Source organism: Somniosus microcephalus, chromosome 11 (genome assembly GCF_052327205.1).
Source record: "Somniosus microcephalus isolate GS21.2 chromosome 11, FLI_Smic_1.0, whole genome shotgun sequence".
Lineage (NCBI taxonomy): Eukaryota > Metazoa > Chordata > Chondrichthyes > Squaliformes > Somniosidae > Somniosus > Somniosus microcephalus.
In genome coordinates this window covers 20,287,451-20,303,693 of record NC_140997.1, presented here as the reverse complement: position 1 = coordinate 20,303,693, position 16,243 = coordinate 20,287,451, and the positions used below count along the sequence as shown (strand labels likewise).

At 42.5% G+C, this 16,243-nt stretch overlaps 1 protein-coding gene across 2 annotated transcripts in view; it reads right to left on the bottom strand.

Annotated features, from left to right (window-relative positions):
* sdk1a (sidekick cell adhesion molecule 1a) overlaps window positions 1–16,243 on the bottom strand; it is an 897,759-nt gene that overhangs the window by 61,242 nt on the left and 820,274 nt on the right. For both annotated transcript variants that reach the window (XM_086000285.1, XM_086000286.1), the window contains 4 exons: window positions 12,473–12,608; window positions 2,917–2,973; window positions 845–946; window positions 627–742 (listed from right to left, as the gene is read on the bottom strand). In XM_086000285.1, the coding sequence (XP_085856411.1) occupies window positions 627–742; window positions 845–946; window positions 2,917–2,973; window positions 12,473–12,608 (411 nt within the window). The remainder of the gene's footprint in view (window positions 1–626; window positions 743–844; window positions 947–2,916; window positions 2,974–12,472; window positions 12,609–16,243) is intronic.

Below are 16,243 nucleotides of genomic sequence, written 5' to 3'. Positions count from 1 at the left end.
AGGAATCGATCTCCTTGAGGTGCTGCCAAATTGCAGGTAAGTCCGTTTCCAATTCGTCGCCACTGTTGTATCCGTGTATTAATGGAGACACGGAATGCAGGAGTTGGTTTAACAGGTGTTTACTGAACAAAGTCTGGAGGTGAACTAAAAGATACAAGACACTATACAGGCTTATATACCCGAGTGGTCACTACCGGTATTACAGTACACAGGGGCTCTTAAAGGTACATACACTACAATTCGTGGCTCAGGTAATAATCCAGAGATTATTACTCTTGATGGACTTAGTGCCTAGACCACCCATGCAGGCCAGCGATAAAGTGTTCAGCTTTCTGGTCTGGATAGAACTTCACAGCCATTGGGAAAGGTCTGATGGTTCGAAATGAAAGTTGTGAATACTGATTTTTCCCTGATACTGTGGAATTCACCTTATAGGCGAATCGGCCAATTTCTACAGAACCACAAGTGCCAGGATATTATAGAGTCACATCTGCTAAAGCAGTTCTGGAATGTAAAGGGGCATTATTGGGATGTTCTCAGCAAGCATAACATGGGGTTTATAACACTGTGGTAGCCACTTGCAGCACTAAGAGGGATCTCACCAAGGTCATTAAATCTAGGTTTACCTTGTAACCCTGTATTTTGCCGTTCTGTGCCTCTGCTGGAGGAGGGTTCCATGCAGCTTCCAATTGGGTTGCTGAGAGAGGCTGTACCTTTACATCCTGAGGACCACTTGTAGGAACTGGTTGGGAAAAAACACAGATATTCAGTGATGGCCAAGCAAAGCATGTATTTGGACCAAAAGAAAAGCAAAATGGTTGTTTCTTTGCCTCCATTTGCTTACCTGCTTCTCCCACATAGACCTCTTTAGGGCTGCTGGCAGAACTCTCACCCACTACATTAAATGCTTTCATTAAGATTTCATATCTTGTATATTTCTTCAGTTCTGTAGAGTAAAAGATATGAAAACTTCCCTATATATTTCAAATAAGCAGAATTATAACATTTGCCCTCATACACAATTGTCATGAATGTTTTTCATCAAAGGGGAACAATGCTTCGGAGAGGGGAAGAAATAGGAAAGTGAGAAGTATTCACTCAGAAAAAGAGGAAGAGTCACCATTTTTCTAGTGATCTCTGGTCATGTTGGATCACTTGGCCAGAAAAGATCTGCTCAGATGATTATATCCAGGGGTCTGTCTCTCTACGGTTGTCACTGAGCAGAGTGAAGTTTAGCATCCATACCGTTTCTGGATTCTGTCACTCAAGCATAACTAAACCTCAGTACTAGCCAGGCCTTCAAATCTGCCATATCCCCTGAGTATTGCTCCCCTTTAAACTGGATACTTCAAAAAAAATTGCAATGCTCGCTAAATTGAGGGACATCAATGTTGGACTTTCCAATTAAGACCTTTAGTGACACACTGTCACACTAAAATGGTATGTGTTCGCAGCAGTCTGTTCCTACTGTACATTCATTAAAAAAAGATTTATTTGAAGGCTTATAGAATATTTTATAAATATTTGTACAAATTTTCATTTGCATGTTAGGCTCTGTAATGTCCGCATGCATGTGCAAGGTAGTAGGAATTCAGGTTCATGTGCTCTTTAAGGCATAGTATGTCACCAATCTTGGCCACGCCATCAGTAAAAGTATAAAACTGAAGGGTAGGTGTTCCCCCACACAGAAGGAGGGCAAGCTAATGAGCAAGTTGGCCCAGGCTCCTCTCACACATCCAATGGCGAGCTATAGAGTAGCGCTGAGCACAACCTGGAAGTACCCTGCCATCCTACCCCAGCCTCCTGGGTGGATAAGTGCAGGAGGAATCTGAAGTCAGGGTGGAAAAAGCAAGTCTTACATTTTTTACAAATTGAGAGAGGGAGAAGAGATTGAGAAGGTTTAAATATGTAACAATTAACTATTAAAACACTATCTTGCACCACATGCTATAAAAATCCGCTCCTTCAACATGCTGAGACAGAAGAGGATTGGAGGGAGCATTGCCATTGCCAAGACATGTTGACATGCCACATGACACTGTACCTGAGCAGTGAAAATCACAAAGGAACAATGTAAACAGTGGGCATGGTTGGATAATGGCTTATAGTGGGAGACGTAATCTTATCAATGTGTTGAAAGCATAATATTCCCTCCACTGAATTAAATTGAACACAGATTTTTCTTCTTTTGATTTTAATGTTTACCTACCCAGTCAAATGACCTATACAGAAAAATCATCACATTTCAATAAATTAAAATAACTTTCAAATCTATTAAATCATGCTTTAACAAGTTTTCTTATTTCTTTGAACAGAGCCAGATGGCTGTATCGGTATCAGGTAGCTGGCTCTTGTTCCACAGAAATTATTTTAAAAATTTGATGGCTTGCAAAATCTGAGGAAGGAACAAAGGAGGAAAGAAGAAATGATTCAATATAATAGCACATTGGGCAGCAAAGTTTATTTCCTTTCCCAAAGAAATACATCTAAATTCTGTCTCTTTAAAAAGCGATGAGGGGAAATTAACATAGCTGCTCGTGATAGGTGATAGGAAAAGGAGAGAAATAAAGGGATCAGTAGACAGAGAGATAGAAACAGCAAGAGAGAGAGAAGAAACAGAAGGGATTAGTATTACAGAAACATTTACTGCAAAAATATTTGTTGAAGTGACGGTAAGTGATTAGACCCCACCTGTATCTAATACCCTTTGCACATTTCAGAAAATACGTGAAAGTAGCACATTGCTTTTCAACAGTGTAACAGAGTACCGACTTCAAAAGAGGATACAGCATAGCCAAACAAGTGACTCAATCCAAGTGACTCTAAATACTTGTAAAACCTGAGCTACATAAAAGAAATCTGATTATGTAAGTGAATAAGAACATTAAAACAAGAGGAGGGTGTGTCTACACTTACGTGTTAGTTCGAACTCGGTTACTGTGGAGCTGCTCACTGTCTTGAAGCTACTCTCAGCTATGTGAGGTAAGCAAAGCAAAATATGTGAGTTAGGGTTTAGAAGATTAGTATTTGCAAATGCAAACTAGCAGAGGAGGCTACGGTTCAATTAACAATACGTAAAAAAGAGGTTCCCTTTAAAGCATATTTTTGAAATGAATGATATACTCAAATTCCAATTTAGAACAGAGCTGTCGACATTGGGAAAATATCATTTATGATGAGAAGATGTGAGACACATTGCAAACTCATTTAAACATGTGAAGCGGTGTTTATTTTTCAGTGTGACGCACATCAAAATTGGTTAAATTTTCAAATTAAAATGAGTTAGCACCAGACCCAATGCATGACACTTAGTGGCATTAGTTAATACTTCTCTTTTTACTAATGTTTGATTTTCTTACTCTTCAATACTACAACATCTCTATAACCTGATTACATTTCATAGAATTATAGAAATTTAAACACAGAAGTAGGCCACTTCAGCCCATCGTGCCTGTTCTATTCTTAGCGCAATACTGGAGCTATCTATTCTAATCATGTATTCCTGCTCTTTCCCCATAACCTATAATATTTTTCTTCAAGTGTTTAACTTCCTCTTAAATATTGTGATTGAATCAACTTCGATAGCCATTTGTGGTAAAGTATTGCAGATTTCAATAACTCTTTGCATGAAGCACATTTCTTCAAAATCTTCCCTTTAGGCTTCTTTTTGATGGCATTACTGATGACTCCTTCTATCAATTACTGATGACTGGAAGGAGCCTGATAGGGTGATAATGGGTGGTTAAATTTATCTAGTACTAATCTTAAATTTATATCTTATACTGATTCACCGACCAGCAGAGGTATTAACAAATGCCTTTTACTGTTTAACCTCTCAAATCCTTTCATCATTTTGAACATTTTTATTAGGTCTCCCTTAACCTTCTCTGTTCCAGTGAAACACTTCTAGCTTTCCAGGTCCCTCATCGTAACTATATCCTCTCATCCCTGATGCTATCCTAGTGAATCAGTCACATTGTTTCCATGGTGGCTCTAAGATGCTTCCTATAAGGGAGTGCCAAAACTGTACACAGTGTACCAACTGTATCCTAACCAACATCTTGTACAGGTTTATCATCACCTCCTTGTTTTTGTAGTCAATGCCTGTATATATATATATACACATACGCATATATATTAAAAAAAATCAGAATTCTATTTGCCTTTTTAATGGATTTTTCCACTTCCAATCCTGATTTAAAGATCTGCGTATTTGTACCCCTAGATATCCCCATTCCTCATCTCCACCAAGAATTTTAATATTTAGGTTGTTTTTCTTTGTTCTTTATCTCAATGCAGCACTTCATAGTTATAGTCATTGAACTGCTTTAGCCACATATCTACCTGCTCCCCTAATGTGTCTATGCTCTCCTGTAGTCTCCTGCAATTTTCCTCACAGCATGCCACAAAATGACCCCTAATTTTTAATTGAATTTAATTGTTGTTAGTTTTTCTCTCCCTCCCTCTTAGGTTGCCCTGTATCCCCCTCTAGCTGAGTAAAATAGGCACTTGACCTGCTCCCAGGTTTCTATACTACTCTGTAATTGGTTGCTGGAAAAGATACACGACCAGTCTCCAGTTTTCCTTCCCTCCATGTAGGAAAGTGCTTAGTGTCACTCTGTACCTATTCTTGATGGCCTGGATAAGATCATCTGTTTCCTCCCATGTTGTATAATGGTGTGGAGATGCCGGAGTTGGACTGGGGTGGACAAATGTAAGAAGTCACACAACACCAGGTTATAGTCCAACAGCTTTATTTGAAATCACAAGCTTTCGGAGCGCTGCTCCTTCTTCAGGTGAAGTGGAGAAATGCATAAAGACACAGCTTATATAGTCAGAGAATCATGTCAGATGTTTACAGGTAACCTTTCCAACTGCCATTTATCACACCTCGGCAGAGAGATAATCACAGCAGTCAAAGGTGTGAATGGTGTCCAAACAGGTCAGTCAGGGAAACATTACATCAAAGAACAATGAGGTGGGGTCACAAGGGGTCAAATATTGCAGATGCTGGGGTCTGTACGAAAAACAAAAAAAAGACAAAAAACATTTTTTTTGGCTGGAAATCACAGCAGGTCCGGCCGCATCTGTGTAGAGAGAACAAGCCAATGTCGACTCGAGTCTGGATGACCCTGCGTCAGGTGGGGTTACATGTAGCGTGACATGAACCCAAGATCTCTGTTGAGGCCGTCCTCATGGGTGCGGAACTTGGCTATCAGTTTCTGCTCGACGATTTTGCGTTGTCGTGTGTCTCGAAGGCCGCCTTGGAGAATGCTTGCCCGAAGATCGGAGGCTGAATGTCCTTGACTGCTGAAGTGTTCCCCGACTGGGAGGGAACACTCCTGCCTGGTGATTGTTGCGCGGTGTCTGTTCATCCGTTGTCGCAGTGTCTGCATGGTCTCGCCGATGTACCATGCTCCGGGGCATCCTTTCCTGCAACGTATGAGGTAGACAACGTTGGCCGAGTCACATGAGTATGTACCATGTACCTGGTGGGTGGTGTCCTCACGTGTGATGATGGTATCTGTGTTGATGATCTGGCATGTCTTGCAGAGGTTGCTGTGGCAGGGTTGTGTGGTGTCGTGGTCGCTGTTCTCCTGAAAGCTGGGTAATTTGCTGCGAACGATGGTCTGTTTGAGGTTAGGCGGCTGTTTGAAAGCGAGTAGTGGAGGCGTGGGGATGGCCTTAGCGAGGTGTTCGTCGTCATCGATGACATGTTGAAGGCTGCGAAGAACATGGCGTAGTTTCTCCGCTCCGGGGAAGTACTGGACGACAAAGGGTACTCTGTTGGTTGTGTCCCGTGTTTGTCTTCTGAGGAGGTCTATGCGATTTTTCACTGTGGCCCGTCGGAACTGTCGATCGACGAGTCGAGCGTCATATCCCGTTCTTACAAGGGCGTCTTTCAGTGTCTGTAGGTGTCCATCGCGTTCCTCCTCGTCTGAGCAGATCCTGTGTATTCGCAGGGCTTGTCCATAGGGGATGGCTTCTTTAACGTGGTTAGGGTGGAAGCTGGAGAAGTGAAGCATCGTGAGGTTGTCCGTGGGCTTGCGGTAGAGTGAAGTGCTGAGGTGTCCGTCTTTGATGGAGATTCGTGTGTCCAGGAATGAGACCGATTCTGAGGAGTAGTCCATGGTGAGTTTGATGGTGGGATGGAACTTGTTGATGTTATCGTGTAGTCTTTTCAGTGATTCTTCGCCGTGGGTCCATAGGAAGAAAATGTCGTCGATGTATCTGGTGTATAGCGTTGGTTGGAGATCCTGTGCAGCGAAGAAGTCTTGCTCGAACTTGTGCATGAAGGTGTTTGCGTATTGGGGTGCGAATTTGGTCCCCATGGCTGTTCCGTGTGTTTGGGTAAAGAACTGGTTGTCGAAGGTGAAGACATTGTGGTCAAGGATGAAGCGGATGAGTTGTAGGATGGCGTCTGGAGATTGGCTGTTGTTGGTGTTGAGTACTGAGGCTGTCGCAGCGATGCCGTCATCGTGGGGGATACTGGTGTAGAGTGCCGAGACGTCCATCGTGGCGAGGAGTGTTCCTGGTTCAACTGGTCCGTGGGTGCTGAGTTTCTGTAAGAAGTCTGTAGTGTCGCGACAGAAGCTGGGGGTTCCCTGTACGATGGGTTTCAGGATGCCCTCGACATATCCAGAGAGGTTCTCACACAGGGTTCCGTTGCCTGATGCAATAGGACGTCCAGGTGTGTTGGCTTTGTGTATCTTTGGGAGGCAGTAGAAGTCTCCCATGCGGGGAGTACATGGGATGAGAGCATGTAGGATGCTTTGAAGGTCTGGATCGAAGGTTTTGATCAGTCTGTTGAGTTGGCGGGTGTGTTCTTTGGTCGGATCTGCGGGTAACTGTCTGTAGTGTTCCTGGTTGTCCAGTTGTCGGTATACCTCTTTGCAATAGTCCGTTCTGTTCTGTATGACGATGGCACCTCCTTTGTCTGCTGGTTTGATGACGATGTTGCGGTTGGTCTTGAGAGCGTGGATGGCGTTGCGTTGTGCTCGGGTGACATTCTGGACTGTCTTGTGAGTGCGGCTGATGAATCTGGCCGGACCTGCTGTGATTTCCAGCCAAAAAAAATGTTTTTTGTCTGTTTTTTTTGTTTTTCATACAGACCCCAGCATCTGCAATATTTGACCCCTTGTGACCCCACATCATTGTTCTTTGATGTAATGTTTCCCTGACTGACCTGTTTGGACACCATTCACACCTTTGACTGCTGTGATTATCTCTCTGCCGAGGTGTGATAAATGGCAGTTGGAAAGGTTACCTGTAAACATCTGACATGATTCTCTGACTATATAAGCTGTGTCTTTATGCATTTCTCCACTTCACCTGAAGAAGGAGCAGCGCTCCGAAAGCTTGTGATTTCAAATAAAGCTGTTGGACTATAACCTGGTGTTGTGTGACTTCTTACATGTTGTATAATAGCATATTGGCACACCAAAGCACTGTACTATCATGCCACCCAGGAACAATTATTTAATTAGCATAAAAAGTGAAACTTCAGTATGGTAGTGGAGGGGTTAGGCTACTGGACTAGTAATCCAAGGGCTTGGACTAATAATCCAAAGGATGCGACTCTGGAAATAAAAAGCTGGTATCATGACCATGAAGGTGTCAGATTGTTGTAAAAGCCCAACTGGCTTACTAATGTCCTTCAGTGAAAGAAACCTGCCGTCCTTACGTGGTCTGGTCTATATGTGACTCCAGTCCCACACCAATGTGGTTGACTCTTAACTTCCCTTTGATGTGGTCTAGCAGACAACTCAGTTGTATCTAACTGCTACAAAGAAGGTGACCCACCGCCATTTTTGAAGGACAATAAATATATCCTGAGATTGAATAAAAAAATCCAAATGGCTTAATTTTCACCTGAGCTGGGTATACCCAAGTTCCTTAGTACTTTCTTACAATTATCTTTGGAGTTAAAACATGTTTTCAAGGAAAAGCTGGTAAACCTGGCATTGTGACCATTTATGACAAGCAGATGAAGGCGGCCATCAATAGCTAAACTGAATTGAGGGCAATCAGATCTCCCAACGGTGGGCTGGCATTTCCCATGTCAATTGGTGCACTGACGTTAAAACCAGAGAAAAATGGAGATGTGTAGGAATGTCTAGTTCCTATCCAAAGACTGAGGTCCACTCAGGCGCTTAAACAAAACGAAGTTTAATGGAAACTAACAGGTTTAAACAAGTAACTGCAGGAGAACATCGAGTGTAGGTCTATTCAGTTCAGAGGCTCCACGAGGACTGCTGGCTGGTCCCGTGGTTGACGTCATGACGTTCTTCCCGCCAGTGGGGGATCACGTGATGTACGGCATGACGTCATCGCGTTTACCCGCGCTGTTAAAGCAATCACGCTCTATACAAGTAAACAGTATAAATAAAGATAGACTCAGGCTGTAGCTAACATGTTGTTAAAGGGAATTATATACAAACGGTCTGAGTCCTTTAGTGGCTCCGCCACAGATGTACTGTTCAAGCAGTTGCTCTTCCAGTATGGCGTCCCACTACCAGAAGTTAATGCCAAACAATTTTTGACCAAGCTTCAATTGAACTGGAATCTTACCCGCAGTGAAAACAAATGGAAAATGTTAACTAAGGCAAAACAAAAGGCTATGAGACAGAGGAAACTTTCTTTCACGACTGAGTGTGAAATTCCTGGTTGGAATATAAGGAAAGAAAATTCCTCGTTAGAATATAAGAAAGGAAAAGTCCATTTAGCCCAAAAAGGGCACTGCTTTTTGATACATTTCCAACCAAGTTTCTCGTTGTATGCATCAATCCAGTCTTTCTCCAGAAACACTTTTGATCGTTTTCCTGAACTCACTTACAATATTTCCCTCAATGGCTTCCCTGTGTGTGAAGTAATATTGCTTGAATTTCCTGTTTACTGCTAATTTTTAAATTGTATTCTCTAGTTTCTGAATTCTTCATTAGTGTGAAAAATGCGTTTGGATCAATTTCATGATTCTGGAAAATTTTATTAGGTTATCTGAAAGCCTCTTTTTATATGAGAATGACACCAACACATGTAACCTGGAAATGATTGAACACAAGGTGAGTCTATTCAGGTCAAATCTGTCAACAAAACTGCCTTAATCAATAGCACAAATGATCATATGTGAAGGCTTTTAAGTAGAATAAGTGTTCAATAAATGCAACCAATTATACTGCTGGAATACTATACAAACTGTGTAAGCACTGGAGCATAGAGACAGACATGTGTAGCCTTGACGGAAATACTTTTGCTGCAACAAAGATACAGGCGCTTGCTTTGCTTCTTATGCATTAATATAGGAAATCAGAAAGCAGTATGAGAGTTAGTTCCTCTGATCAGGCCAGCGGGTTTTACAGCGAATATATAGCTAAGTGTTTTCGCCTAATTCTTCTGTAAAGGTAAGCATCCTTTATTCTTTTTCAAGTTATTTTGTCCCCATCTACCTCAGTTGGGCCTCTTCAGACCACGTAACATCCCTGGTCAAAGGGCTTGTTCTGGTTCCAGTCCTGATGATGCTCTGAAACTGATTCCCAGAATGTGATCAAACAGGGCGGGCAGGCAGTTAAAAATGCCCATGGGATTTACCTGACGAGGTCCCATTCTCTTCCCGAAGGCTCTGATTTTAATCTGCTCTACGGAGCAAGCCGGAAGGACACCCACCAGTTCCTGGTGGGATCCTTCTTTAAATATGCAGATTGAGAGCTTAAGTGACATCATCGAGGCCTGACTGCTATTTTAAGCAGAGGCCTGTGCGGAGAAGCCGTTGTAGCTTTCCCTCCAGGCCAACCTAGTGGGAAGAGGAGTCGAGGCCAGAAGAGGCCCAAAAATGCAAGTGGTTTTACTTTTTTAAAAAACACTTTCTTGTGGGGCCAGCAGGAGCATATTTGCCTACCACGGCCCCCTTCAAGGCCCTCCCAAACAAACTCCACGTGACTTATCTGAGTGCCGTGGACTATTCCTTCAGTCCCCAGTGATGATTTCCTACTGTCTGACATTCCAATCCCATCCACCAGGGGTGGGAGTGCTGCCACTTCCCTCTGGTTTCGGGCAGGACCAATGGAGATAGGCCCCATAGTTAAACACTGCCAGGCCTCACGCTCCCACAGTTTGCCGCCTCAGTCAGCCCCCGACTGTACGACTACCGAGTTAAAATCGGGGCTACTGAGGTGACTCCACCTCTGATCTTTACTTCTCCGTGTTGGATGGACTGTCCCTCTGTACTTCCCCACGGTGGCTGAGATTAGGAATTGAGTAAGTGGAACATTATGGATGCAAATCCACGTCCTACCACTTTATGGTACTGCATGCGTTTGCACTATCTCACCATCCTGCTGTGACTGTCTAACTTGACAGATACCAGCTGGTATTATTCCTATCACTTCATGCTTGGAACCAAGACCAGTGCAGTGGAAATGTTAATTCAGAAGGTCTGTGTTTGTGAGCATGCTGCAATAGATACGCAGCAATCTAACTAGTGCAACACATTGGAGTGTGGGAAAAAGAAAAGGCAAGCAGTTTAAATTAACATCTGTTATCAGCAGAATGAGACACTTGAACCACTTTTGACTGACATATCAAATGCACATTTAATATTCCGTTATGGCTTACAAATTGAAATCTTAAAAATGCTAAAGGGTACTGACTTTCCATTTCTGGGATAGCAGAACACATTTGTTTGGCTAAAGATGTATAATTCAGAACTGAGAGTATAAACAAAGATATTCTTTCTTTCATGGATCATTTATATGGTGCAATAATACATCTGTCTCGGGTTTACTACTAGAATTTCTTTTATCTCTTCTTTTCATATTTTCTACTTCTTAAAGTCTTGCTTGTTTGGAAGGATTAGTTTATCCATGCACGAGACTTTTACACAACTATGACCAGAACTGATCTGATCAGCATGTCTTCGGCACAGGCGAGTCAGAAGGTAGTGTATTTTCCTTCTCCCCCGAGGTGCTACATCCAGCAGATTTGTAGAACCTGGTTTATGACACGACCAGTTATCTGCAAATCAGGTCATTCACACCAAGGAATGCATCTTATGGAGGAAAGTCATGTGTTAGAAATTGGTATACGTTGCACCCGTTTTTCAGGCGCAAAAGCATACCAATTTAGCAGTGGGACTGCCTGTGCCCAAATCTGCGCAGGCATTGGTCCCACAGCTAAATTCGTGGAGCCGTTTTTTTTGTAGGTGTTCCAGGTGAACGCCTAAAACAGGTGTTAGGCCCTAATTTACATATTTAAGGGGCGTAACACCTGTTGATGGACTCAAGTGAGAAATGAGTTGGCAATTCTTGAAGCAGGCATTGGGCCTGTCTCGCTCATGATTCTTCAGGCCCCCCACCCCCTCCCCCCAATCCAAACTACGCTGCCAACGCCAGGGAAGTTAAAAAAAGAAATTATGTTTAATAAACCCCATTCCGTGGAGTCAGGAGGAGCGGCTTTAATTCCCTGACTCCACAGGAGTTGCAATCACCCCTGTTCCCGGCGAGCCAGGTGGCCCGACATTGATGACTTTGCTTGGGCAAGCTGCCTGTGGAGGCGCGGCCAATGCCGGCAGCTCGCACCGAGTGTGTTAATGAGGCCCAAGGACCAATTTCCATCGATCCTCAGCCCTCTCGATTCGGGCATAAATGTCTTTTGTTCCAAAAACGGGCCCAGAATAATTTCATACTTAATCCATAAAGGAGTCCGTAGGCAGTTCGCCTATCTCCCTTCTGAAATTGGTTGTATGAAGGTAAAAGCAAATAATGTTGGGAAGTTGGAATGTAGGCCAAAATATCAAAAGAATAAAAGTTAATTCACAATTGGGGTGAATATTTTTCTCCACTGATAAGCAATGTTCCCCGTAATTTTCTTTTGGGCCACACGACCCCTATAAAGGGAACACATTGTTGATAAGTACATCTGGTTATTTTCAGCCTGTTTGAGATGTGACAGACAGAAAAATTGACATTACATTGGATGTTGAGTAAATCACAGCCTGAACCATAATAATGGTATCAGAGAAGACAACATGAGGAAAACAATATATAAATGAGGAAGACAATTTAAGAAAATGCTGTGTGAACAGCATCAGTGTGGCTATAAATGCATGGTCAAATTATTCTTCAAATTCCGAGTGCAGAATATCAGTGAAGCATCCATTTACGACAAATATATCTCATTCAAAGCAAAGTCATAGACAATCTCTCATATAACTCAACACAAGTGTTAGATCCATATCAGAAAAGTAGATACGACTGAAGGAATAGTGGTGGATTCCACAACTGATATGATAATCAAGCTATATGTTTAAATAAAAACAATATTTGCATTTTTATTGCTCTGTCAGAAGACAGTGAAAACCAAACAGTCAGTCTTTAAAGCCCTGCAGACACATGCATTAAAACAACAAAAAGCTTTAGAAAAATATTTCTGAGTCAAATCATGGCTGTCCACAGATCTGTCACCTGCTGTTACTTACGTGTTAGCTCTGTCTGCAGAGCAGAAGGGTCCTCAATGGAATGTGTGTTGAATCCTGGCACATTCTCATACACAAGCTCCCTGTAGTAAATCCGGAATCCCAACAGTATGCCGTTTAAAGCTTCTTCCTTTGGTGGCTAGGGAGAAACAAAACGTAGAAATGATTCTGACTGTATCTCTGTGCTACCTGGGTGATTTAACCTGGTCCATAAAGGCCTGGGATTTGCGGTTGTAATGATGGAAAACCTGTCAGCGTACGCAGTCATTACAAATGTGAAACTGACAGCAACTTCTGGCGTCCACAGGAAATTCAGAAGTTGCTGTCAGTCATTCCCTGCTCCTCCACAGGACGCGCTGTTCAACTCCCAGCAGACGACAATCAATTGACATCACTGAACTGACGAGAACTTAGGCTTTTACGCTCTAAATTCGTTGTTAAAAACTCCCCCCAAAAAAGTTAAGCCCTGTTCAATCAGGTGTAACTGGGTTTTTAACGGCGTATTGAGCCATATCTACTGTTGAATAACCGTTCTGGCCCTGAAAAACTAATTTTATATTTGTGGAATGTCAATTTCTTCCATTATGATAAAATTTCCATGGTTTTTAATATATATATATTTTTAAGTTTGTTTATGATATTTCAACTTCTATCTTAATCCCATGTGTATGTCCCAATCTTTATTTTGCTCTCTGTAAAATAATTTAAAAAGTGAAGGATAATCAGTGCATTTTACTTCCATGTTTGCTGTCTGTGAGAATTCTTCAATGTGATTGGCTGCTTAGCCAGCTTGACGACATCACTGTTGCTGGACGTTGGAGATCTCCTAGACTTGACTAGAATGAAATTAACGTCGGGAGTGGCGAAATACACGCCAAAGTGATTGCTGGATCTATGTGGGCAGCTTTCTTCGAGGTCAACGGCAAGTGCCACTACTTAAGCCGCTGACTGCAAAATCCGGACCATTAATATGTTTTACTTCTGCCTAATAATAAACTTGTTCTCTTCCCTCCCCCACAAATAAAGTATTGAAAACTAATCAACTCTCCTGATTGCTTACTGTGTAAATACAATATCTGAAGAAGTATTAGCCAGTGGAACCAGTTAACCCCAGCCCATACTGAGATAGCTGATCTCATGTGGGGCAGTGGTAGTGTTGCTACAGTGGCCCTAAATACCCATGAATTAGTGAGCAGAAAAGTTACCCAGGGTTAGTGGTCCCGATCTCCACTCAGTGACTCCTTGGAAGATGTATGTGTGTACACGCCCAGTGAGTTTGGCTTGGCTGTGATTTATTCTATGGTTGAGATGTATGTGTGTACACGCCCAGTGAGATTGGCTTGGCTGTGATTTATTCTATGGTTAAGATGTATGTGTGTACACGCCCAGTGAGATTGGCTTGGCTGTGATTTATTCTATGGTTAAGATGTATGTGTGTACACGCCCAGTGAGATGGGCTTGGCTGTGGTTTATTCTATGGTTAAGATGTATGTGTGTACACGCCCAGTGAGATTGGCTTGGCTGTGGTTTATTCTATGGTTAAGATGTATGTGTGTACACGCCCAGTGAGATTGACTTGGCTGTGATTTATTCTATGGTTAAGATGTATGTGTGTACACGCCCAGTGAGATTGGCTTGGCTGTGATTTATTCTATGGTTAAGATGTATGTGTGTACATGCCCAGTGAGATTGGCTTGGCTGTGATTTATTCTATGGTTAAGATGTATGTGTGTACACGCCCAGTGAGATTGGCTTGGCTGTGATTTATTCTATGGTTAAGATGTATGTGTGTACACGCCCAGTGAGATTGGCTTGGCTGTGATTTATTCTATGGTTAAGATGTATGTGTGTACACGCCCAGTGAGATTGGCTTGGCTGTGATTTATTCTATGGTTAAGATGTATGTGTGTACACGCCCAGTGAGTTTGGCTTGGCTGTGATTTATTCGATGGTTAAGATGTATGTGTGTACACGCCCAGTGAGATTGGCTTGGCTGTGATTTATTCTATGGTTAAGAGGCCTTCCAACATTCAGAGTCTAAATCCACATGTAAAGAATGGCCACTTGGGAACGAGGCACTAGAGGGCAATTGGTGACTGTGATATTATACCAGAGCAATATTCAGGAAATTAAGAGAGGAATTTAAAGAAAGAAAGACTCATCAAACTTCACTATTTTGTTTATTGCCTTGAAACCCAGTCACCTATCCATCCATTTATCTAATTTATAAAAACTTTGTGTGGGATCATTGTGACGGTAATGTCCACCGTGAACATGTGGTAATTTTCTTCTATCGATTAAGTGCTTTTCTGCTTTCAAATTGGTTATTTTCTATTTGTAGTCTCCAATTGGCTATTTTCCACTTTTGTAATCTCACCAAAAAAAATGCTCAAATTTTTCGCCCCCAAAAATGTTTTCCCCAGTCACTTTACAACAAGAACAATAGCCATGACAGTTCCTCAGCCATCCCACTATATACCCCCAAAGAAAATTTATAATATAATAAACAAAAAATTCAACAATTTAGAACAAAAATCCAGCTGATCTTCCAATGCCTTGAACAGCTTTCTCCCCATATAACCCGATGCATCGACAAAGCTTCATGAAGATCTCCAACCTCAGGTGCGCCCCCCCCCCGATATTTCCCGATCTTGACCCCACTCCCCTCCCCCTTCCTAGCTAGGCCTGACCACTTGAACAAAACATGGAAGAAGATGCATGCTCAAAGAAAGCTCATGGCTTATTACCTTTTGCATATGTATGAGTAAAATAACGTACCAACAGAACATCCCATTTAATGCAAAATCAAACACCATTTCCATTCACTGAACACATGGGAACGCTTCCAACTGGCAATGAGCAAACACTACAAAACCACCCAATCTAATCTGCTGATTTTTTTAAAACCCAACTATCTAGAACAATCAGTTACCACAAAATGAATCAATCAAGTTGCTGAGGTTTCTCTTCACAGCTCTAATATGGAAATCTAAGTAATAGTGCCAATTTATAAACTATATTAAGTCAAGCAAAAGGCAGTTGTAACTGCTTGCAGATTTCAATAACTGTCTTTGTTTTCTGTTTTTAAGATTGTTTTGTGTCTGTAATAAAGTGTGCCATCTAGAGTGTGATGTATACTGCTGAATTGCTCGTGGACTTGCTCATGGTTCATTGAATGAAATGCTATGGCCCAGAAATTGGATAAGGCCCAAAAACAGGCGCGGGCAGCGCGATGTACCCTCGCTTGTTCAAAGTGGTGCAGGAAGAATGCTAAAATCATGCTGCCTGCTTATTATAATGATGATTGCAGCGCTGATCTCAGCACTAAACGCGCTGCTGATTGGCTTAGTGCTGAACGGGAGCCAATATCAGGTGCAGTCTACTGGCCAATAAAGTTTGGCCTAAGCTCTCTGCACTACTTAAAGGGGAGGTGGTTTGTTGCAGTGTGGAGAAAGCCACGGCCTAACAGCCAAGTGAAAGGGCAAGGAGATTTTCTAATGCGGCACTGGAGGCCTTGGTCCTGGGGGTTCAAAGACACCGTTAGGCCCTCTACCCGCAGGTGGGCAGGAAGCCTTCAAGGCAGAACAGCAGAAGGCTGTGGGAGGAGATAGTTGAAGCTGTCAGTGCACCCAGTGTTGTCCCCAGGATCTGGATCCAATGCCGCAAGAAGTTTAATGACCTCACACGAGTGGTCAAGATGAGTGAATGCATCTTCAAATGCCATATCCCACCATCTGCACCACTAGCCTCGCACACTGCTCAATGCACCACACT